At 47.0% G+C, this 25,033-nt stretch overlaps 3 protein-coding genes across 14 annotated transcripts in view; 2 read left to right on the forward strand and 1 right to left on the reverse strand.

The window, feature by feature from the left end:
• FAM20B (FAM20B glycosaminoglycan xylosylkinase) overlaps positions 1 to 4,143 on the forward strand; it is a 48,881-nt gene extending 44,738 nt beyond the window's left edge. For 8 of the 9 annotated variants that reach the window (XM_073356513.1, XM_073356508.1, XM_073356509.1 and 5 more), the window contains one exon: positions 187 to 4,143. In XM_073356513.1, coding sequence (XP_073212614.1) covers positions 187 to 418 — 232 coding nt within the window. In that variant the 3' untranslated portion in view covers positions 419 to 4,143. The remainder of the gene's footprint in view (positions 1 to 186) is intronic. The other variant, XM_073356515.1, reaches the window with a different exon arrangement.
• Positions 4,144 to 8,824: 4,681 nt separating this feature from the next.
• Positions 8,825 to 25,033, forward strand: part of TOR3A (torsin family 3 member A) — a 28,661-nt gene continuing 12,452 nt past the window's right edge. The window contains exons 1-6 of one of the 2 annotated variants that reach the window (XM_073356519.2): positions 8,830 to 9,548; positions 10,393 to 10,506; positions 11,678 to 11,943; positions 12,494 to 12,669; positions 14,862 to 14,986; positions 16,349 to 17,412. In XM_073356519.2, coding sequence (XP_073212620.2) covers positions 9,224 to 9,548; positions 10,393 to 10,506; positions 11,678 to 11,943; positions 12,494 to 12,669; positions 14,862 to 14,986; positions 16,349 to 16,599 — 1,257 coding nt within the window. In that variant the 5' untranslated portion in view covers positions 8,830 to 9,223 and the 3' untranslated portion in view covers positions 16,600 to 17,412. Of the gene's footprint in view, positions 9,549 to 10,392; positions 10,507 to 11,677; positions 11,944 to 12,493; positions 12,670 to 14,861; positions 14,987 to 16,348; positions 17,413 to 25,033 lie in introns of those variants that run through there. The other variant, XR_012160320.2, reaches the window with a different exon arrangement.
• Positions 22,363 to 25,033, reverse strand: part of ABL2 (ABL proto-oncogene 2, non-receptor tyrosine kinase) — a 74,393-nt gene continuing 71,722 nt past the window's right edge. For all 3 annotated transcript variants that reach the window (XM_073356516.2, XM_073356518.2, XM_073356517.2), the window contains exon 11: positions 22,363 to 24,224. In XM_073356516.2, coding sequence (XP_073212617.1) covers positions 22,525 to 24,224 — 1,700 coding nt within the window. In that variant the 3' untranslated portion in view covers positions 22,363 to 22,524. The remainder of the gene's footprint in view (positions 24,225 to 25,033) is intronic.

Below are 25,033 nucleotides of genomic sequence, written 5' to 3' on the forward strand. Positions count from 1 at the left end.
ATTATATTAGTTACAATATATTTGGGAGGGGAGAGAGACCCAGTTCTAATTTGCTCCCATCTGTGTAGGCATAACCATGTTGTAACTGGACTCCTCAATGGGGCAGCTGTATGGTAGTGTTGATGGGACCTTAGACTAGAAATCCTGTGTGCACTAGTATGATGTGTGCTCATCTTTCTTTTCCAGCATCCGAGTTTCCACCTGGAACAGACTGAACTACCTGAAGAATGGAGTGCTGAAGTCTGCCTTAAAGACTGCCATGTCTCATGACCCCATCTCACCAGTGCTCTCCGACCCTCACTTGGATGCCATGGACCAGCGGCTCCTGAGCATCCTGGCTACAGTGAAACAGTGCACAGACCAGTTTGGTCCAGACATTGTACTGGTGGAAGACAGGATGACACTCTCCCATTTGTAACTTTCATGGAAAACAGATGAAACTCCCTTTTTTTAAAAAACAAATGATAGAAAAACAGCACAATCGGTTCTGAATGGCTATGCCCAGGATGGACTGGAAATGAATGGAAAAGCTCCTGAGCCAGGGGAAGTGATGGTGGTGGTCTTCATCTTTGGCAAACAGCTGCTAGAGAAGGTGGAGAGTTTGGGAGCCCTTGGATAGCCCTGTAGCCACAGTGGCAGCTTCGCCGTCGTGGTGTGTCCATTGCTGGCAGTGGACATTGCACTGGGAAAACACAACTGCTGGTGTTAATGAAAAAGAGAGTGGAATTCCACAGGAATATGTGGGCTGGTTCTAGAGGGGACAATGGAGATGGAACATTACAGTCCTCTCCCCTTTCTATTTCCCCAGCCACCCACTCTTAATATGCTCTTGTGAGGTTTTAGTCCAATTCAGAGTTGTATATAATCAGCTGTGAGCTGGTTAGGTATTTTTTTGCCTCCTTTAAAAAAAGAGGAAGTGGTAAATAAAATAATTTAGTGCCCCCTGCTGGGGTAGAATGTCCTTGCGAACACCAATGGGGTGGGAGATGGTGTGTCTGCTGCTCAGCTGTGTTCTCGTTAATAAGATGCTGGGAAGAGGGATCTGCTTCATATGTGATGATGCTTCAATGTTATCACTGAAGTGCTAGTGAAAATTCATCCATGCAATTGGAAGGTGAGGAGATGACGACCAGCTTTTTTTTACAGCACTAAGATCCATCCAATAGCTGATGATTAATATCTGTTCCCCAAGAAATTAGTACATGGACCAACACTACTTTCTGTACATAGGGAATATAGCAGAGCAGATATCCCCATGAATCTATGTCCATATTAACCAAATTATCTTTGTATTATAGCTGAGAAGCAGGATAAAATCTGTTCAGAGCAGATTCCACTTAGCCAGATCATTTTTCTTACAGTAGGCCCTATAAATGGGGGTGAGCAGAGTATGTAATACAAACTAGGAACAGGCTTCTTGCTGACCTACACAGATAGCCAACAGCTGTGAACAAAGAGCCTAAGGATTACAGAAAGTATTGGCTGCTCTGCCTATGGCATGGAAGGGCTTACTCCCCACCCTCTGAATGGCAATCACAGTTCTCGGTGCTGGTGTTTTTGTAGAAGACCAGACATTGACTTTTGTGGTGGAACTCTTAAACTGAGCAACTTCAGTTGGCCTCCTTCCTTTTCCCAGCTGCTGTGATATACTGATTCTCTGGTGGTTGTCTTGGAATTCTACCTTGTATTAATTTGAGGGGCATTTTTTCATGGCAAACTTGATGCTCATAAAAAAATATGTGCTGTCTATAAGAGGGTATGATGGAGGAGTGCTATGCACATGTTCCTGGGCATTTGTCAATGTATCTCAATTTTGATTTGTAGCTCTCCTCTTCTGTTGGTCCTGTGTCATCCTCTAGCAGAGATTTCAAACTGTTATAGACTAGCTTGAGGCCACAAAACTCATCGTTTATGATAAATTGGTTATTTAAATCCATGGCTCCAGAAACAAAAGAGGATTTTTTCACTACACTCCCACATCTACTGGCGTTGCATCAGTTTGATGTGTGTAGCTAATAAGGCACACAAAAGGATGAATAATCTTACTCGAGCTTCCTCCTAGAAATAGCAGGGTTGGGGGAATGCTTTTGTACGCACTACTTTAGATGATATAAGACGAAGTGCAGCAAGTTGATCTCCATTTCTGTGCTTCCCTGGCCTCCTACGATTTAAGTTTATTTCTTTGTTTAAATCTGTTCTGATTGCAGGCTTAAGAATCTCTTTGGCTCTGCCATGGTGTAGCTGGCAGTTGGAGATTGTCCTTTCTGTTGAAGGTGTTTAGTCCTTCTGAAATCGCAACGGGGTAGAATGGAAATAAAAAGTAACTCAGTGTTCTAGCTATTGCACCTGCTGCCATAGCCAGTCTAGCAGGTATAAGCGGAGGAGATGACCTTGAAAATGCAATTGGTGTTACCCAGCCTGTCCTGAGGAACTGTAGAGGCTGCTAATAATAGGCTAATGCCTGATGACGCTTATCACCTCACGGGAGCTGGGCTTACATCATGATTAGAGCATAAGTGAAAGAGTCTGGTTTTGTTCTAGTTCCCCTCCGGGCCATCATCCATGTCACAAACCTGCTGCACATTAGGACTGGAATAGTAGCAGGTGCTACAGGAAAGGACTGAAGTGCATTGACAGCTGAGAGAGAATTTTGTATAATCCTTGTTGGCAGTATACCTGACTTTAAACTAGTGCCTATCAGTCCAGTTTCACAAGCACTGAATTCGCTCTTCAAAGGCAAACTTCATTTGGTCAGTGAGTTCTTTCCTACTATGCGTGAATTGTTCTTCCTGGCTTCCATCAGAGCAGAAATGCTTCAGCATGAACTAGCTTATTGTGAGTGTGCCTGGGGAGTGTTGGCTCTTTTCTCCATCTTTGAGAGCCCTCTTCTGCCACCCTCATTCATCCCAAGTATTCTGTGGTGGTCTTACTGATTTCAGTGGGGCTACTTATGGAGTAAGGTACTACTTGGAATGAGTGAGGGTAGCAGAATTAAGCTTTGTTGGTGTGCATTGGCATTAAATATTTACTATGAAACTGAAGATAACTTATTCAAGGAGGAGAGAAGAATAATGGTGTGGCATGCATGATCTCACAAGTCTCTTCTTCCCCTCTGTTTTGAAGCATAGGCCATGACATTTGATGGTGCGGGAAGAGTCAAATATGTTTGGGATTTTATTTACAGTTGCTCATTTGCATTTGGTGGTGGGTTTTTGTTTAAAATTATGATCTTGCCATGAAATGAAATTGGTGTAAAGAGCTTTCAGTTTGCTTTCTCTCTGGCTTCCAGAGCTTGCAGTGAGTTGAGATTTACTAGCCTGCTTTCCCACACTGTGACTGTCAGAGAATTAAAGCACTGCATCTTGGTTAACAATAAATGGAAAAGGGGTGAATAGGCAACTTTGGAGGAGGGTGGAAGCAGGAAATACAGGGATGTTATGACATGTTACCTGTGAAGGTGTTTGGAAGAGCCTGCTCTGGGCTGGACATGAGGGTAACAGAGAGAAACACTGTGTCGTTTTTTACCTAAAGCTAGGCTTCCCCAAAGTAGAAATAAAAATTACATCCTTATGCCAGTGGGGTCTGTCTTGTACCTTTAAAAATTGGCATCCCTCATTTGTAAGAGATGCTAGGCTTTGTCATTGAGATTTTCATGATGCCCTCTTATTCCAGTTGTCACAGTCTAAAGATGCACATGCAGTACGTGATTGGCCCCAGATGTTACAAAGATAATCATTCTGGGGGTATTAATAGTCATGGTGCAGAAATCAAGAACTAATTAAGTCGAGCTTCATTAGCCCACCGTTGTTGATCTCCTGCCTGAGTCGGCAAACAGGGTGGAGGAAACACTCTAATTTGCTCTTCTGTCGGCATGTAATGAACTGGAGTGTGTCTTGCCAAACAAACTTCAATCAAAAAATAATAATTTATTAAGATGATAACTTATTTGCTGTGGCAGCTGGAGCTGGACGCAAACACCTGTCTTGGAGCTGCCAGAGGATTGCCCCGGGGAGCAGCTGCACAAATGAAGGTTGTTAGTACAAAGAGAAAACAAATTCAATCCTGACTTTCTATTTGTGTTCCCCAGGGTCAGACTCTGCATAAAGAAGCATTATGTGAATAAAAATTTTAATAAAACATTGATGGATTAAGTCTCTCTTGCTCTGGTTTCCCAACACACAATGGCTTAAACTTTCAGTGTTGTGCTACTATATTTGGTGGTAGTTTCTTCAATAGTGGGTGCTGGCAGTGCATTTTCAAGAGGGGGCCAGGTGGAATGTGTTTGCAAAATAGCTGTTCAGGTTAGGAGAGGCATGACCAAGAAAATGAATCTGCAATGGACTCATCAAAGGAATGCACTGTGTTCAAGTGGTCTCCCGAATGCAAATGTTTTGGCATTAGAAAATGCACCCCAAGGGTCTGCACCAGGAGAGGAGCAATTGTTCTGTGTTGCATAAGTAGACCAGTACACACAGCAGTCAGCGACACATGCGTTAAATTGGCAGCTATTTATGGCTGGCTCGCAACTCCTATTGTGGCTGAAAGCCCTTCTCAGAGAGGAAGTAGAGAGAGAGGCAGGAAAATCCCTTGTCTCCCCAAGGCTCGGACTTAGTGTGGCCAGATCGTGAGTTAGCTTCCTGGATTACCCCACAGTATCAAGTTTTTCAAAGGTACAAGTGTGACATGCACAATTCTAAAAGTTTGAGAGTTATATGGAGATCTGGAGGGAAATGCACAGGAAGCATGTTCTACTTGTGAGATCTACAGGGACCACAGCAGTGGGATTCCTGGAGTCAGGCACCTATCAGAACCCTCTCAAATGCAATGTAGTTGTTGACCCTGGGTTGCATTTGGGACCTTTGACTTGACCTGTGATGCCACATCCATGTCAGCCTGCAAACAAGGACGCCTGCTTTCGATAAACTAAAATGCACCAACACAAACTCAGACTCTGCTGCCAATTTTCACAACTTTGAACTTTACACCCACTTCTTTCTGCTCCTTTGCATCGTGTAACAACAGTATCCGTTTATATCCATCTCCACTGTTTTAGGTGCCTGTTTCTCTCCCCCTCACCTCTGGGAAAGAAAGGACCCTTGCTGCTTTTCACCAGTTCAGCAACTCACAGAAACTACAAGAGCTGTTAGGGATTTTTCTAATTAAAACCTTACATTGAAGTATAACCTTTCCTTTAAACTTCTTTTGTAAAAACTTTTCTCAATTTTTTCCATTTTTCAATATTTGGCAAAGCTTAAATTAAAAAAGTTTTTAGGCTGTTTTGAAAACTGCTGCTTCAGTTTTTTTGTTGTGTTGCTGCTGTGTAGCTGTATCCATCTGGCTGTTGATAAATTAAGTGTATGCAGTGGTGGTGTAGCCATATTGGTCCCAGGCTATTAGACAGACAAGGTGGGTCAGGGAATATCTTTTATTGGACCAGCTTTTGTTGGTGAGAGACACCAGCTTTTCAGCTTACAGACCTGAAGAAGATCATCTTGTGTGTCTGATAAATTAAAGGAAATACAAGTTGTACCAAAGCCAGACATAGCCAGACTTTTTGGTGGTGCTTTTTTTTTTTTTTTTTTTTCCTGATGGGAAACATCTGTCTAGTAGGCTTGAACTGAGAGTTCAGTTGTCAATCATGTGCTTATCATCCTCAGGCCATGTCTACGCTACAGCACTACAGTAGCACAGCTACAGTGCTGCAGTTATGCTGCTGTAGCAACAAAGTGTAGACCCTTCCTACAGCAACAGAAAGGGGTTTTCCATCGATGTAGGTAATCCACTTCCCCAGATGGTGGGAGCTAGATTTCTTCCATCAGACTAGCCACATCTACACTAGGGGTTAGGTTGGCTTAACTATAGGGGTCAAGGGTCTGAATTTTTCATAGCTACGTTGATCTAACTTTTAAAGTGTAGACCAGGCCCCAGTTATTTGTCAGGACTACATGTGAATAACCATCTACAGATGAAAATCTCCAAATTGGTGACCAGTTCCGCCCCCCTCAATTGTTTAGGCTAGTGGCTCTCAACCTTTCCAGACTACTATACCCCTTTCAGGAGTCTCATTTGTCTTGGGTACCCCACATTTCACCCCATTTTAAAACTACTTACTTACAAAATCAGACGTAAAAATACAAAGTGTCACAGCCCACTATTACTGAACAATCGCTGACTTTCTCATTTTTACCATATAATTATAAAATAAATAATTTGGAATATAAATACTGTACTTAGATTTCAGTGTACAGTATATAGAGCAATATAAACAAGTCATTGTATGAACTTTTAATTTGTGTTGACTTCGCTAGTGCTTTTTATGTAGCCTCTTGCAAAACTAGGCAAATATTGAGATGAGTTGATGTACCCTCTGGAAGATTTCTGTGTACCCCTGGTTGAGAACCACTGGTTTAGACCCCTGCAGCCATCTATCCTTTAAACTCCCCCTGTCACTCCTCCCCCCAAAAGAACTACTGAAGATTACAGTGGATTATTGAAGTTCAGTCCAAGAAATGCAGAAAAAGCAATAATTCCTTCTGTGTTCTTCTCAAGGGGTTGTCTATTCTTTTCCCACCTGTTTCATAGACTCCGCCCTTGAGAACGACCACCCTTCCCCCCCCCCGCCTCCACCTCTTGTTAATTAAATGAAGTAAGATCACATCTAGGCCAAGTCCCTCTCTGTTCATTGTATTTTAGTGCTATTTTAACAGCATTGTTTTATTTAAAAAAAAAAAAAGACAAACTTGCTTTAAGCCCTGCAAATAGAATTGACACTAAAATTGTACTTAAAACCACTGTAACTATAACTTTATTAAAGAGTAAAACATCCTTTGTTTATTAAAATACCAAAAATTATTAAAGTATTAAGCATTAAAAGTAGAAAGCCATTGGCACATGGAGGCTACTTGAGAAGCTATTAGCAGGTGATTAACATAGGGTACATGCAGTGAAACTGTAGCTCAGAACAGCCCTTCTGTTTATATGGAACACCTGGTTATCTGACAGTTTTGGATGTCCCCCAGGCCAGATAAACCAGAGTGTACTGTCCAATATTTAGCATATTGGTCCATCTCTTAACCTGGTTAATAGGCACACAGTCAGCAGGTTGCTGGAAAGCACTCATTATTCTGTTTTCCTTTTAGCTCCTGTGAAATGCAATCCCTCTGCAGCAGCCTGGATTCTGCTGTGATGCCCTGAGCTGGTGGCCTATCAGATCTGCCCAGGTACCACGGAACCAGTGTATTGATGGTCAGTTAACCATTTTATTTCTTTCCCCCAGAATTTGCATTTGCAAACTTTCTTTTCCTTTAGAATCTGAAAACTGTGTCCTGGGAATGTTTGTTATTTTTGGTGAGTTCCTTCCCTCTCATGCACATGTTTCTCAATCTAAGGTTTTGTCTAGACTCACAGTTACACTAGTTTAATTAAGGGTGTTTTTAAAAGTGATGTAGTTGAGTTGAGGCAGACACTTAAATTAGTTTTAAAATGGCTTATATTGATTTAACTCAATTTGGTAAGGAACTGACTCCAATTAAGTTGATATAAACCAAGTTTAAAATGTGTCCACACAGGGTTTTTGAACTAGTGTAACCAAACCAACATGTTTTAAAACCTATTTTAGTTAAACTAGTTCAACTTTGTGTGTAGAAAAGCCCTAAGTCATAGGTAGGTTAGCTTTAAATCAGTGCTTATCATTTTAGGCAGAGGGTTAGAAGTGTTAAGGTTTCATACATTTTTAAAGCCCAAAGGGACAATTATACTTCTTTAGGCTGATCTCCTATATAACAGGGGAAGTTTTTCTTTCCAACCCCCAGGACAATTTTTGTAGATTGTCACCACAGTTCGTAATATTTGTATCAACCTCTAGATGGCCTTGTATTCAACTGGATGGCTTTCTCGCTTTGGAATTGATCTGGTGTATAACCATCTGAAATGAATGAATTGCCGAGCTTATTTAAAAACTGACTGTTGCACTTTTCCATGAGCAATTGGATATGCTTAAAATTCATTCCATCTCAGGCTTTAAGCTATGGAGGGGCAGGAGTGGATGATGGGAAGGACTGGAATATAACAAGTGAACTTGAACTTGTCCTCTCCTGGCCCTCACTAAATATAGGTGCTAGTCTCTCACTTCTCACTTGGCCAGCTGTGTCAGGCAGCATTTGGATTTATAAATGATTGGTTGCTATTCACCCACTCAGGCTCCAGGCTGCATTCCTAACTACACCTTGCTTTTCTCCAATATTAAAGTCTTGCTTTATTTGCAATCCTAGAATCTCCTTTCTGTAACAGCAAAGGCCAGGCTAGCCTTCAGAGAGAGGGTTTACTTGATGGGGGCTCTTTCTACTTGGACTAGCTAAGATTGGGTGTGTTGTGTGGGCTGTCTGTCTATTATACTGTATACCACTGCTCTAGAATCATAGAATATCAGGGTTGGAAGGGACCCCAGAAGGTCATCTAGTCCAACCCCCTGCTCGAAGCAGGACCAATTCCCAGTTAAATCCCAGTTGAATGTGCTGGGACAGATGCAGCTAGGAAAGAATGAAGGTAACGGGCCCCCTCCTCCCAAAATTCATGTTCGCAGCTGCTACCAGGATCTGGCCCTATAATTCTGTAAAGCAGCTGTTAAAGCCTCAGGATCTTATTGCAAACTACTAGGATGCCCCGAGGAGTAGGCGCTAAGATTGCAGAGCATCTCTTCTGGGCAGGGGCGCTATGGGCCGGGTAAATTGGACTCGGCTGTCTTAGATCTAGTGTTGCCCTGGGAACCCCACTGTGGCGAAAGGGGGCAGCTTTTCACCCCACCCCGCGGGGAACCAATGCTAGCCCGAGCAGCAGGGAAGCACAGCGGGGGATACCTCCCGCTGCCCGCATTGTCCCGGCTGGCTGGCCGTCTCTTGGGCTACCCAGCCGCCGTTCCCCTCCCGCGCTGCCCCGGGGTTTGCAGGAGGGGCCCGGGCCAGCGGGCTGTGAGTGCGGCTTGCACGGGGCTGCAGAGCAGGTGGCCCCGCGGTGCGTATGCGATCGCTCCTGTGCAATCGGCCGAGCCGCGCTGGCTGCGGGCGGGCAGCGGCTGGAGGCCTGGCGGAAGCGCGTGGCAGCGGGTCCCCGCTGGGGCGCTCCCTGGGGGCGGCCCGTGCAAGTCCCCAGAGCTCCCCTCGGCCCCGTGGGCGAGCTGGCCCCGCCCCGCCCCGCCCCGTCCCCGGCCTGTCCCCCGGCAGCTCGGATGGCCGGGGGCGGGAAGCGAGCTCAGCGCTGGGCGCGCCCGGGCCGTGACCGGCGCTGGGGGAGTCCGGCTCGCCGCCTCCCTCCGGCCATGGCGCGCTGGGCTGGGCTCCCGCTGCTGCTCTGCTGCCTCGGGCCTCTGCTGTGCGGCGCTGCGGGGCGGAGCCGGGCGCCTCGGGAAGCGGAGCCGGGCGCCGCCGCGCCGGGGCTGCCGCCGGGCAGGGCCGGGAGCGACCTCTCCGGGCAGTACTGGCGGTACCTGGCCTGCCGGCTGTGGCGGGAGGGCTGCGAGCAGCCGCAGGAAGAGGGCAGCCAGCAGTCGCAGGGTGAGGAGCTGCCTCGTCTCCCTGCCCTAGATCGGGCAGGCCGCGTGGGGCGTTCAGTGCACGCCCCTCGCCCTGCCACGGGCCGATCTTTGGGCTAGCGGGATGTCTCTGTCAATGCCGGGGGAGAGAAGGGGCTGCAGGGGAGCTACGTGCCTGGACCCTCCGCTGGCATCAGTCCCATCCCATCACACCCCCTTACAGCAGCTGAGGATCTGGGCCAGGGTCTTGTTATGTTCCCACAGTTAATAAGAGGTGCAGTGATCTGTTGTGCAAATGCCCGTGTCTCCAGGTAGCTGTGCATGTAAGATATAGAGGGACAGGCTTCTTTTGTGTGTGTTTCCTGTTTAATTCCTGTAGCTGTCAGTCACATGTGAGTTTTCATTGCTGTCTTCTGTACCCCTCAGCACAACCAGAGTGGGGACGCCTGAGCCAGGCTGCTAAGTTGGATTCATTTGTATGGGATCTTAGAGGGTTGCATCCAAGCCAAGAGGCATCCCTTGGGGAGGGGTGGTGTCCCCTCTCCAGCAGGATTAACGATTTCCCGGCCTAAATCCCTACCATAGGGGTGTGTGATGGGGATCGCCATTTTGACCGAGTGTCCTTCCCAGATGTGTGTGTGTGTGTGTGCCATTTGAGTGACTGCCTGTCTACCCACGTCAGTTCCCTTCCCCCCCCCCCCCCCCCCATTGCTGTGCTGTGGATATGGACATTGGTGCTGTTGATAAGTTGATAGGAGCTCTAGCATGGGTCTGTGGGGAATTCAAGGCTGATAGGGCAAGGTTTATCCTCAGGAGGCAGACAGCCTGCCATACAATTTTCTTTCTCACTGCTGCCTCTTTCCTAGGTTGGAGCTTGCCTCTGGTGGGTCAGGATTATCTGGAGATCCTTTCTAGCTGGTACTGCAGCTTTGGAAAGTGCTGTGAGACAGGAGACTGCAGAATAGCCAACAACATCACAGGTAAAGCCCTTGAGATAGAGAATGGTCCAGAGTTTAAGGTGCTAGTCTGGGACTTAGGAGAGCCAGGTTCAGTTCCCTGCTCTGCTATGACTCCCTGTGTAACCTTGGGCAAGTCTCTGTGCCTCAGTTTTTCATCTGTATAATGGGGATGTCAGTATCGCCTGGCCTTAAGTACATTAAAGATTATGAGGTGCTCAGATGCAGTGGGAATGGAGGCCAGAGAAGTACCAAAGAGGCAGAATGTGTGTGCATGTTTCCCTATCAGCTGGAGTGAAATCTCTAATTCCCAGTTCCTAGAACTAGGGGCAAACCTCTGTGAGGTTGTTTTAATTCTTAAATCAAATTTTTGGTCACAAAGAAGTTAAAGAGAAGTAGCAGTTCTTAGCCAGGTGCTGAATTTGCCTCAATGTTCCGTGAGTTTAGACAGTTCCATTTCAGACCATTTTTTATTCCATGACACACAGACCCTCCTTTACCCCATGACAAAATCTTAGCATCACTATGCAGAGTGCTTTCCAGAGCAGAGACCCTGCCTGTTCCTGCCTGTAGTCTCCTGCACAGCCAGAGCACGTGGAAGGGGGAATAAGAACTTGCTCAGAGGGGGCTGCTAAGCCCCATCCCCTTCTCCCGGTCCTGACCTAGAGGGTAGATACTGAGCCCTGTATGCAGTCCATGTGAAAATGTCCTAAGGTGTGACTGGGTCTGGGACTTCGGTAATCAGTGCAAACTGTGACTGATTGATTGATACTTTGTCCTTCTCTAGGGGCTTCCATCTTGGGATCTTAGTGCCTTTTTGCAAATGTTAATGAACTAAATACCCTGTGAAATGGGTAAATACTATCCCCATTTTCCAGAGGGGGAAAAGAGAGGATAAGTGGCTTGCCTGGGTCCATGGCAAAGCTGTGAATAGAGCCCAAGAATCCCGATTTCCACTACTGTGATCAGATCACTCAAAATGCTGCTTTCCAATCTAGCTCTGCATTTGTAATACCACGGCACAGGGACCCCTTGAACAGGCATACCTTCCAGCAACGCAAGGCAGAATGCCTCATGCTCTGATGGGCTCAACTCAGAACAAAATTGCTGCCAAACGTCCTCCCTGCTTGTTCCTACCCATAAGTGATAGCAGACAGGTTTGGGTGTAAGATCAGTGTTTCCTTTCGTTCTGCAGGGTTAGAGATGGACTTGAGCAAGAGGCTACATGGGCAGCACTTGGCAAAGGACGTCATTCTGAGAGCAATGCAAGGCTTCCTGGAGACCACACAGCCGGAGAAGGCTCTGGCTCTGTCGTTCCATGGCTGGTCTGGCACTGGGAAAAACTTTGTGGCCCGGATGATCGCTGATCACTTGTACCGAGACGGGCTGAAAAGCGAGTGTGTTAAAGTCTTTATATCGCTCTTTCACTTCCCACATCCCAAATATGTGGACTTGTACAAGGTGCGAAAACTCCAGAGTTACCAGCCACAATGGTGCTGGTTGTAGTATGGGTAACTCAGTCCTAGCCTCTTCAATCCAGTCAAAGGGCCATTTCTGAATATGTAACTATCTCAGACACCGCTGTTAATAGAGGATAGAGCAGGAGCACAGGCTGTTGGAGGAGCCCTGTAACAATGTACAAAGTTCCAACCCTTCCTAGCAGGGGCCACCGGCTGTGGGAGAGCCCAATGCCACTCCAATACTGGCCCCTCCCAGAAGGCCAGTATGAAAACTGGTGTGTAATGATTAGTTGTTGGTGAGCTCTCAGCTGCTGGGGCCATTGCAGGGACTGGTGCAGGAGCACTTGCAGTAGAGGAGCTCCCAACCTTTCCCAGTGGGAGTCATGATAGAGAATGGAGCAGTGGGTTGGGTGCTGGCTGTGAGGGAGCTCAGTCTTCCTTGGTAGCTGTGTCTGTGTGAAGGATGCAGTAGTGCTGGTGGTGAACACCAGGTGATCTACCTACAGGCTTCTCTACTTGCCAGTTCACACTCTTTTCCTACTGCCATGCAGGTTCAGCTGAAGAAGCAGATAAGCGAGACAGTGCAGCTCTGCAAGCAGTCATTGTTCATCTTCGATGAGACAGAGAAGCTTCACTCTGGCCTGCTGGATGCCATCAAACCCTATGTGGATCACTATGACAGCATCAATGAGGTGGATTACAGGAGATCCATTTTCCTCTTCCTCAGGTGACTACCAAGGACCTTAGGGAGAAGGGGCTGGCTTGCAGGGAAGGATCTGCTTTCGGATTCTTGATGACCCATATTCTTGATGACCCATATTAAAGTTCCGTGATCTGGGAGATTGAGGTGTGGGACGGAGCTGCCCTTGGAAGGCACAGGAATTGAAGGGAAAGTAGTTCTCTGGATTCTCCTTGTGTGATGACCTCAAAGCCCCCTCACTACAGTTGCTCAGCCATGACTCATGATGGCTGAATGTAACTGTCTCTCCAGAGACCATCAGCGTAGCTCCTTAGCCGCCATGTGCTGCTGACTGTGAGGCTGAATGTCTGCAACCCCCAGGAGTTGAACCCTGGATCCGGCGCTGTATTAGTAGCACCATGCCAGTGAGCTTAGGAATCTTAGGAATCAAACTGTTGCCCCACTCAGATGGTGTAGCCCAGAAATCTGGGCAAGCATTGCACAGTTAATAGAGAAGTGATGAGAGATGTTTACCTTCCACTTGAGCATCTGCTGCTGGCCACTGACGGAGGCTGGATATACTAAACTAGGCCATTAGTCTGCTGTGGTACGGCAGGTCCCATGAGCTCTACTTGATTCTGATGTTTATAGGCCTGGGCTTTTCTCTCCACCTGATCCCAGCTGGGTTTATCCGCTCATGACCTGGCCTGGCATTTTCAGAACTCTCCCCGCTCCCCATGAATAGGCCTCCGAACCCTTGATCAGTCTGTTTGCGGAGAAGAAACTAGAACTTAGCCCAAGGATGGAGGGGCTACCTTGCGCTTGTGGTCATGTACTGTTGGCCACTCTCCCTGCCACGCTGAGGGGAACCTTGAACAACATGTGATCCCAAGTGCTGTGGGAAGGGGGGCAGCAGGGCCCCTCTGTGACGCTGCCATCTGGAAAGGCAGGCTCTCCTCTGGGCTGTGCATGCAGAAACACTGGCTTTGCAGATCTATCATTTAGAAACCAGACTGCTTTTGGAGATGTCATTGGAACCTTTGCCACACTGGGTCCTCCCCTTATGGGGATGGCTGTGTCTCTTTGAAGCAGAAGGAGTTTCTTTCCTGTTGACTCCAGTGGAAAGGTGGGAGCTGCAGCTTCCAGGACAGAGTTAACTAAAAATTGAGGGGGATCTGGGGTAGCAGGAGTAGGTTGTTCAGAACTAACAGCTGGGCAATGGGGTGGGGGAGGAAGACTTTTAGTCTCTTCCTTCCCCCCCACTCCCATCCTGACTACGAGTTTGTCCCCTCCATCATCAGAGATGGCTCAAGAACCCCCTGGAGAAGGGAGGGGGGAGTTTCAGTGTGTCCACCAGTCCTACTCTTTTTTCTGTCTTCCTCCCCAATTCCTAACCCCTTTGTACAGGCTAAGTGCTTGGGAGGGGCCCAAGCAGCTTTTGTCTTGGGCTCTCTGCCAAGTGACCATCACACACCCCCACACCCCTCCCACACACACACATCCCCACACACACCTTAAGGTGGGGAGGGGGGGCTGACACCACACTAGCTGGTGCAACTCCCGTTTCCAGGCCATTCTGACTGGGATAATTTTGTCTGAGGTTTGGAAGGTTCAGTGCCCGCCTTCCCCCTTTCAATGCACATGTGCGCTTAGAGAAACAAGCGTTTTCAAAAGTGGCCCCAATGTGTGAGTTCCAGCTGCCCTTCCCCTTACAAAGCACTAGTCAGTCAGGCAAGGACCCCAGTGTGGGTTCTCTGCCACCTTCATGATCTTCCGGCTCCAATTTGTGTGGAAGAAAAAGTGCTGTCTGGACCATTGCTTCTAGCAGGACTCATGCCAGTTTCCCTGCCCTTTGCTAACTTGTCTGCAACTGCGGGCTTCTCTGCAGAAGGGGCTCGGAGATAAAGGGGCTGTAGTCAATATGTTCTGTACTTTTGGTTCAGTGTGTGTAATAATCTGGGAGGGTGGGGCCTACCCCTAAGAATCAGGCCTGGGGAATGGAAATAGCTGATCTGGTGAAAAAGTGTTCAGTTCTCTTTGCAGAGGGGAGAGAAAGCAAATCCCTCTCTAGGGCCAGTGGAAAGGCAGAGCTTTGGCGTGGGGCTACATGAATCCTTATGCTACCAACGTCTCCGAGGCCTGGACCTGAGTGCTGTTAGTGGTTTGTGATGTATGATTTTGTGAGGAATAAACATTAGGATTATTCCAGATAAAGCATTTAACTTCCATTTCCTTCCCAGTAACATTGGTGGGAACATTATCAACCAGGTGACCCTGGACTTCTGGCGAGCTGGACGGGCCAGGGAGGAGATCACCATGGAATACTTGGAGCAGCACCTGTGCATGGAGCTGCTTGAGTCCACAGGTAACTGAGCTAATCGATACAAGTCTGCACTGGAGTTCTGCAGTCCGCTGCCCCTTCCCATGTCTTTCTGCTCCCTGCCAGCTCCACCCAGGGGACTCATTGTTTTGATTGGCTCTTTCATGGTCCCTCAAAGATTACTGAACACCCCCCCCCCAAATCTATCTTCACTACATCCCTGGGGAGGTAGGTCAGTGACTTGCTTCACAGTCACGGTGGCAAAGCTGGGGTTTGAACCTAGATATCTTGCGAGAGACCAGTGCCTTAGCCTCTTCTATCTGAGCTACAGCCCCTATTATCACTTATATGGTACTTCTACTCCACTCCCTTTTAACCAATGTCTCCGCAGCTCAGCCTTAGCCCATGCTATGCTGGCATATCCCAACCAGGTGCCCACAGGATCCTCTTCCCCTTTCACTCTCAAATCCCTACTGATAAGTCATGCCCTGTTGGCTAGCTGGTCTTAAGAGTGGGTGTGCTGACCACTTCCCTAAAACATCATTGATTGCTGTTGGTGGTATCACTAGATGGTTTCAGACATGTTCCCAGAGGTAAAAGTATGTCTCATGTGTGCAATCTATAAATACCTGTCAGATTTCCTAAAAAACGGGATGAGATATGGGGCAGATAGAGCCTCACGATTGCGTGGGCACTTCATTAGTCAAGGTGACTATAGCCACCCTACTCAGGACATGGTGCTGGAGATGGCTCTGCTCAGCACCCAGACCCCACTGCTCAGAGTGAAGAGAGGCCCTGTCTTGAGCCCAGCTACCTGGAGACCAGGACATGCGGGGGCAGTACCAGACCCCACCCCAGCACTCCTTCTGGCAGACTTTTCCATTTGGGTCTCTGTAGTGGCATGCAACTCTGACATCATCATGCAGCAACAGGACCAGGAGTGGCACATGGACTGTGGAGCCACATAATTTCTCATGCAAAAGAGTGAATGTGGCTTCCTACGCGGGGAGTGTTTCATGATTTCTGTGTGTAATTGAAACCAAGAACCTCCCCAACCCACCCCCTTCCTCAAGCTGCTTCTGCATGTGTTAAGGTGCCTCTCTCCCCTGCCCCCCCCCCCCGCTGTTGCATGTTTGGGTGAGTAGTGTCAGAGACTCCCTTTTTTCAGGACTGAAGGACCTTTTGTTTCGCCTTAACTCCAAGGCAGAAGAACCAGATAAATGATTAGCCAAGGCCCCTTCTCAGACAATATTTTCAGTGTTGAACCAGCTTCTCCAGGCAAACTGCACTGTTCTTTTAACATTTGTGCTGGCTGAGATTGATGGAGATCTAGGAGCATGGAAGACACACATGGTTCTGTTACAAGCTATGCGTTGAGTGCCCGTGTTGCTCTGGTTTTCATTGCAGATGGTGGCTTTGCCCACGGCCACCTCCTTGAAGAGAACCTCATTGACTTCTTTGTGCCATTCCTGCCCCTGGAGAATCACCATGTGAAGCTGTGTGTTCGGGATGCTTTTCTGGCCCGCAGCCTTCCATACACTGAGGAGGTGCTGGAGGAGGTGGTCAGGATGATGGTATTTCTCCCCAAAGAGGAGAAGCTTTTCTCTGCACAAGGTTGTAAATCCGTGGCTCACCGCATCAACTATTTCCTACCCTGACTGTGAGGGGGAACTGTACCAGTGACCAGCATGGCTGCTTGCTGCACGGAGAGACTTGCTCCTCTCGCATGAGCAGATTGAAAATTTACCCACTTGCACAGTGATGGGAACTTTTGAAGTCCCTCAGAACTTGAGAGAGGCCTCCAAGGGTTACACTCATTGTCATACTTGTATGGCACCTGTGTAGCCTTGAGCTGGTAGAAGGCTGGGCTGGCTGTACCTTTCTTGCCCACTCAAAGGCCCATCTCTTAGCAGTTAGCTTAGAGCAGAAGAAATGATTAGCTGTTGGTAAATGAAGAATTCTGGCTGGCAAATAGTGGTCTACTTCACACAAGCAGAGTTGGTCTGGGACCTTGGTTTATTGTGGTGTGGGGGGTCTTGGGATTGCTTAGTACCTTCAGTTGGAAAGTCTGAAGAGGTCATAGAAGTCACTTCCTTGCTTCCTCTCCTCTGGGCCTCTCCCCCTATGCATCATTTCCAGCACCTGCAAAGTAAAATCAGTGCACTGGCTGTTAGTAAGACAGTGATGGAGAAAAACCTAAACTTGGCTATGGAGCAGAGTGAGAATGTGTGTCCCAGGAACTGTTGTTAACCAGCTATTGTAGAGGATGCCCAGGAGCCTGCACAGATGATGGTACACACAGCTTGAATAGAGACTAGGACTAAGATTCACATCTGCAGCCTCCACCTACTGTGGGCATTCCAGATGTATAACACTGAACTTGCTCTTTGGTGACATTCTCTCATTTGGAGTCTTGTATGGAAAAATGGTTCCTGACAATTTGTTTAATATAAAGATTAAAAAAACTTTTATGTCTAAAGTGAACATCTCTTCAGAACATGCCAACCCTCCCCCTGTCCCCTGCTAGACAGCAAGGTACCAGTGTGTCTGTAATGCTGAGGGAGAGTCTATGAATATGTCTCCAGTACAGCCCAGAAATTCTGTCATGGATAGCATTTGGTGATATGAGCCAGCATCTTCTCCTCACTGAGGCAGCTCCTGCTGTGCACACTCCGCATGCCCAGCTTCCTCAGCATTCAATTCAGGGAGCTCCCAATTGCAGCCTCTTGATTGCGCTGATAAATCAAGAGGACCAGAGTACAGGGGGGCAGACTGTCCTTGTCTTCAGCAGAGGTTGGAGAGTAGTGGCTGTGAAGAAGAACTCTGCCATTTGATTATTGTTACACATTCTGGCTTTTGGCCAGAGATAGTATTACTACAAGAAGGACTGTTTGCTGTCAGGGTACCTGCCAAATGATTAAAAAAAAAAAAAGAAAGAAAAAGCCCTAAAATGTCAATAACAATCACTTACTCCACGGGCTGTAGGTCAAAAAAGTGAAGAGGAGGTGGAGGACACCATGAGAACAGTTGCCTGGACATTGTACATGTGGCTCTTTGATCTATTTAAACCAGGGATCTCAAACTCAAATCATCAGGAGGGCCACATCACTGACACCGTGCTGCCCCCACTCCCTGCCATGGCTCCCTCCTGGAAAGCTGGAAGTGCCTGCAGATAGGCAGAGGAGTGGTAGGTAAGGGGAAATAACTCGGGGGGGGGCATAGGGAGCTTGGCAAGCTGCAGCAAATAACTGTGCAGGCCACATGCCTTAAACTGTACCAATAGTTAGTCCACCTATGCACTCACTTTGGAAAAAGTCTGTAAAAGTTTTTGTGTAATTGCCATTGAAGTGGATTTTCAGCTAGTATTCCTACCTGGCACACTGGCTTCTAGTTACTGGTAAGTGACCATGCATGGCTATGAAGCTAAATGGGCCACGTGGTTCCTTACTGTTTTTCTTTTGGGTGAGTGGTATATATATTTATTGAGCCTGTTGGAGCAGAAAGGGAAAATATGGTGAAAGTTGGTCTGCTCAGGTTGTTACTGTGTCAAAACAGAATAGCACTCTCTCTTGTCCTTCCCAGCTACACCTCACCAGTACACTTTTGTAATTAACTGTAAACTAAGGCTTTAGAAGTTTAAAAGTTTCAATCCTGCCCCTCTTCGGCCTGTGGAATAGAAGGGTCAATGCTGCTAATCATCCTCCAGTGTCTTAGTGGTCACGTGTCAGAGAAAGAGTTAGTCACAGCAGTTTTTTCTTCTGTAAAATGGGTACCAAGAGTACTTGCACAAACTCTACTTGACCACATACATCTCCCTACTTGATTTCACTTCATAGAATCATAGAATATCAGGGTTGGAAGGGACCTCAGGAGGGCATCTAGTCCAACCCCCTGCTCAAAGCAGGACCAATCCCCAATTAAATCATCCCAGCCAGGGCTTTGTCAAGCCTGACCTTAAAAACTTCTAAGGAAGGAGATTCTACCACCTCCCTAGGTAACGCATTCCAGTGTTTCACCACCCTCCTACTGAAAAAGTTTTTCCTAATATCCAACCTAAACCTCCCCCACTGCAACTTGAGACCATTACTCCTTGTCCTGTCCTCTTCTACCACTGAGAATAGTCTAGAACCATCCTCTCTGGAACCACCTCTCAGGTAGCTGAAAGCAGCTATCAAATCCCCCCTCATTCTTCTCTTTTGCAGACTAAACAATCCCAGTTCCCTCATGTGTTCCAGACCCCTAATCATTTTTGTTGCCCTTTGCTGGACTCTCTCCAGTTTATCCACATCCTTCTTGTAGTGTGGGGCCCAAAACTGGACACACTACTCCAGATGAGGCCTCACCAATGTCAAATAGAGGGGAACGATCAATATACATCCCAAAATGCCATTGGCTTTCTTGGCAACAAGGGCACACAGCTGACTCGTATCCAGCTTCTCATCCACTGTCACCCCTAGGTCCATTTCCGCAGAACTGCTGCCTAGCCATTCGGTCCCTAGTCTGTAACAGTGCATTGGTTCTTCTGTCCTAAGTGCAGGCCCCTGCACTTATCCTTGTTGAACCTCAGATTTCTTTTGGCCCAATCCTCCAATTTGTCTAGATCCCGCTGTATCCTAGTCCTGCCCTCCAGCATATCTACCACTCCTCCTAGTTTAGTATCTAGTACTTCAGCGTACCCAAGACTTCAAGAATTACCACCCAAAAGAATAAACCCCATAAAAGCATCAAATCATTAGTTGGTCATGAATTAAGACCAAAAGCCAGCTCCTCTTCATCAAAGCTTCCTGTTTTTCTCATCTAGGTTAAATTCACATGAAAGGGGAAAACGTAAGTGGTTTAGATTCAGCTGTAGTATGGCAAAAGCTGAGATGCTCCCTCTTGCTAAAAGCAGATGGGGGGGGAAGGTTTTAGTAACTAGTACAGGAGAGCACTTCAGTTACAGAAAAGTTGGAAAAAACGATGAGACAAATCCTTGCACTCAGATTGGCTGAAAGGAATTTGCATATTGTAGAGAAATAAGCATGTGTGATTATGCAACTCACTCACTTCCAGGGACTGGGGTGGTTTGTGCCTAATTACACAGCAACCCTGCCGGCTGGCTGGAACAATTCCATTTCAGGGGGATTAATAAACTATTGGGGTTCTTTGCAAACCTGCTCACTTAAATGTTTCTATTTTTTACATGTTTGCAGAGATTTTCGCTTAGAAGCAGGCCAGTTGAATAAAAGCACTCCAATAAAAGCCCCAGGGATTCAAGTTTATTTGCCAATAAAATATTGCAACTTTTATTTAAAACAAAATGCAAATTGGCAACACTTGTGGAACGACAGGCAAAACCTTATTTGCATCGAGTTTAACACTGTTTGCAGTTCACAGTCAGACAATAGAGTGAGAATTAAATTAGAAAAACAATCAAAAATATATTACAATAACAATTATTAAACAAAACAATTGACAACACTGGTAGTGTGATTGGTGATTCAGGTGTTTTTAGTTTAATCCAATATTGTCCTCAATGAATTCACTACTGATACAAACTGTGCTGAGCTGATCACAGTCTTTAACCCCTGTGCACAACACACACATTGGAAGAGTGACCCTTTGGTATAGACATGTCATTTTAGAGAGAGAAATAAATCAGGTGTTCAGTCATCTATAATTTGCTACCAATATGGAATAGGCTAAAGATCTGTTTCTATCCTCCAGCTCCACTGACCATCCATGCAAAAATCCACCTGCATTAGGTACTGGAAAGCGTGCTGCGCGCACACACAATAAAGGAGGAGGTTTCTCAGCATGCTCTAGTCACTCTTCTCCATTTGTGGCAGACTCTGGAAGTGGTGTATTGTACATTTAAAACAAAGTGGTGATTACCAGCCTGTCACTTGCACTTGTGAAAAAGTGAAACCCACCACTTGCCAGAGCAGCCATAACCCTAGAGAGAGAGACAGGGGATACTGTATTGGAGACATCCTGCAGTAGTGCTTTGGTCACACATGGTCTCCTTTTAAGTGACAGCACAAATAGCAGGCAAGGCCTTTTTCCACACACACACTGGGCCCAATTTTGAAGCTCTTACTCAGGGCAAGCTCCCAAGGGCTTAAATGGGAGGCTGGATAAAACAGTAAGAAGCTCAGGATATGGCCCATGGCAATTACTGATCCCAGTCACCTTGTAACCCCCACTAGACAGCAGCTTTTTAATCCACTATAGAACTGATGAATAGCAACACAAACACTGGTGCTCTGTAAAACAAAGCAGTTGTGTCATCATCACATCCTGCTGTGCTAGAGTAGGAAGAACTGTCTGTTCCACAGCACAAAATGCTGTCAGAGATCTAGCATTCTTTAAAAAGGTTGTGGAGACCATCTGGCATAGCTTACATATATATTCAGCCTCGTGGCTTGGAAAGGGAAGGGCTTGCTGTGGAAAGCTAATGCTACGCTGGGGGTCAGACACGCTGAGAAGGCTGTTACAGTGGGACCAGTAAGGCTATATTGCTGGTTCCCAAGATGGCTGTACTAGTGTCAGCACTTTCAGTGCTACCAAGGAATGTAGAGAGCAGTGAAATTCTGCATTGACAGGAGGAAGTGCCTTGCCAACTGTGCATCTCCAGGTGACCACACAGAAGAAGGAACCAACATTGTACCAAAGTTAAAAACAATCTACAGTTTATCAACAGACACTCGTAAGTTGTGCAACAGCCTCAAACTACTCACAAGTGACCAACTGTCAGGTAGCACCCATGCTAGACTACCAGAAATGGTTAGAGTCAACCAAAGTGAAGATTGTGTGTTTGTTTTGGGGGGGTGGGGGGTGGGCGGGGCAGGTAATCAGTGGCAAATCTGCCCAGCATGCCTGATGCTTCAAATATAAATGTGTAATGGCATGAAGTGGGTGGGAGGGAAAGGGGTTAGTTTAATATATTAACTCATTTTGCAGTTCTTACTACAGCAGCAACAGTACTGTGGAAGTATGCCACCGGGGCTAGTGCATCCACTTCCAGCAGCTCTGAACACCGTCAGTGCGTTACATCTCTTTCCCCACACAGACTCCCCCCACCTTTGGGACCACTCAGGCTCAGAATTCTCAGCATTAGGTACCAACCATGCCCTACTGCTTTTCCCTTGTGATCTCTGGAGGCCAAAATATGCATTAGTGCAGAAAGGGGAGATCTGTATAGCCAACTGGCCATGCAGTCACTCTAGGACTCTGGACAGCACGTGGAAACCACCCCTACCAAAACAAGAACCCACCATCCATTCTCCTGCCTCTTACAGGCAGGAGCAAGGAACTTCTCTCACTTGTGGACACAAGTAGATCAGATTTGCTGATTAGGGAAAATTCTTAACATTCTGCCCTTTCAGCTTCAATCTCTCACACACCCCCCTTCCTCCAGTGTCTCCTCCCTCCCTCCCTCCCTCCCCCTATTTTTGAGATGAAACTGTAAACGTGAGAACTCAGTGATCTGAGGTACTTCACAAAAACTCACTCAAGTATCAGTCTTTCCTTCTGAAAGCATCAATACAGGAACAGAGTTTCCCCTCCATGTGTAATTTTTCCTTTACCCAGACTGACAGTAGCTACCTTTGAACCACATCACTGATTTCTTGGACACATGACAATAAGTTATTAAGGACGGGGTTTGCTCCGGGCACACTAGCAGCTGTTGAGGACACCTGCAGTTCCTGCAGGCTGAGTTCCAGTTTGCTCACGGCTTCCCGGAAGGCAAATTTGTTGCGTGTTTGTGGGATGCAATCCACGTAGCCTGAGCAATAATCCAACAGCTGGTGCCCTGTATCCACCAGCTGGCTGTTTGGCATTGGCTCAGCAATGGCACTCGAGAGGAGGTCTGCACACTCCAGCAGCGCCTCTTTGCTGATTTTGTCCGCTGAGATTTTCTCAGCTGCCTGTTTGGTCTTTCTTAATGCCACTTTAGCACCTGCCGTGCCATTGGCCATTTTCGCTGGTGAGGTGGAAGATGACGACAGAGGCACTTGAGGGGGAGGCATCATGGGCCTCCCAGCTTTTCCACCACCATGTGCCACCACTGCCTTTTTACCACCTTCACTTGTTTCCAGTCCATGATGTGCTGCTGTGGTGTTGCTCAACTCTTCTGCTGTGTCTGAGCAAGCGGGCGGCTGCTGCAGGAGCCTCATCACTGGCGGTGGAGGTGGGGCACACTTTGGTTTTACCCGTCTGGGCCGGTCCCTGTCGCTGGAAGATGTGACCTGATGCTCAGATAAGAGCTTAAATTTATTACCCTGAGAGTCTGTGCCAATAAGCTGCACGTCTGCTGGAGTATGTTTTAGAGTGGGTGAGATTAGGACTGGCACTTTGTGGTTATGAGTGGTTGGAAGTATTGCTGCAGCCTTTGCTGGAGAAGACCATCCTGGTCTCTCTCCATCTTCTAGGGCCCCTTGCCGTGTACCACTGTTTTTTTCTTTGCTTTTAGGGGTTGTTGTTGCCAGACCTGGACAGTCCTTCTCTGCAACAGCTGAATCCCCTGAAGAGGTTCTGACTGGAAGAGCGGTGGCACCTCTTGGCAAGAGTTTGGCTTTCGGTCTCTCTCTGGTCAGAGCAGGGCCTTCTTCAAGCCTTTTGGGAAGCAGGTCAGTGGATCTACCTATGCTCTCCTCTGGCTGAGAGGAGGTGGACACTGTCCTTTCCAGCTGGATTTTTGACCTCTGGCAATTTCTAGGAAGAGTCATTGCCATCCTATCCTGCTCTGGAGGCCCCGAAGACATGGAAGATGTAGAGTTTGACCTTGGAAAAGGCTTTGAAGCGTCTTCCCCACCGGTAGGTTTCCCTGCTCGTAAACCCAGTGTCTTTTTAATCAGGCGTGGTGTAAAGAAACCTGTGATGCCTGACCACCCACCACCAGTACTTGCACTCCCACCACTGTTGGTACCACCGTCATCATTGTAGAAGTTCCTCTGTGCAAAGCCCCCACTGTAGCACTTGGCTGGCGCCAGGCTTGCATCCTGCTGGGTGGGAGTAAAAGAAAATCCATCAACATGCTGCAAGGAAGCAACAGATGAAAAGTTACCCGTGAGCTCATATTTCTTGTGGGGCTGATTCTCCATTTCACGGAAGGAACTGCTACGCTTTGGAGGTGTGGGGGCATTCCTCTTCTTCATAAAGGAGCTGAAAAAGCCACCCTTTCTGTCCCTGGTGAAAGTGGTCTCTTTGGCATCTTCCAAGAGGCCGCTAGGGGACTTGTCCCTTTGCTTGCGAGGCAGTGCTGGAGATCCACTTGTTGGCTGTGTGCTTCTGATAAACCCTAGAGAGAAGAAACAGATGTGAATAAAGAATTGATGAAAACTCTAACTCACCCTGCAAGTTGGTTGAACAGGCCTGGAACATTTAGATGTTCCAAATCTACAGTGCTCTCTTCTGAAAAAAAATATAATTTTGTGCACATCTGGTGTTCTTTAGCAAATGATTTAACACACAAAAATAAGTCGAGAAATTCACTTAACAGAATATCTAGGAGAAAATTGATGAATCTGCTCTTGTCTTCTACTTTCTTGCTATTTCTTTTCCTTTCCCTGTGCCTATTCTCTCTTCCTTCCTTAACTGCTTAAAATGTTTTGGTATTTTACTGTTTGATACAGGACTTCACATATAAAACTGACAAAACACAGCAAGAGATTTTTCTTTCATACAGCAATAAAAGTGAAATTAAAAGGAAAAAAAGTTGAATTTACCAAATTAAAACAGACTACAGCCAGTCCCCGTGGCATAGCTGATTAAATGCCCTAGCATGTCATGACACCAAGCTTTGAGTCAGGCAGACGTCACAAGTGAAAGCAGCCAGAGGAACTCTGTAGCTAGTTCCTGGGCATATGTCCTCACCACAAAGGCTGCTTCACAACATGAAACAGTTATTGAACTCTGTTTTTGAGTCATAGAATGAGGCAGGAAAGCTTGCACAGCACCTGCCCAAACCAGACCTGCTTTTAATTGGTGCAAGAAATCCCTTCATTTGCTTAGCAATAAAACAAGCAATTTCTGCACACATACCATGACAAAAAGCCCCAAACTTGTTCTGTACCGTTTCATACTTCTGAAGAAAAGAGCCATGCTGCT

The sequence above is a fragment of the Lepidochelys kempii genome, chromosome 8 (assembly GCF_965140285.1).
Source record: "Lepidochelys kempii isolate rLepKem1 chromosome 8, rLepKem1.hap1, whole genome shotgun sequence".
Classification (NCBI taxonomy): Eukaryota; Metazoa; Chordata; order Testudines; family Cheloniidae; genus Lepidochelys; species Lepidochelys kempii.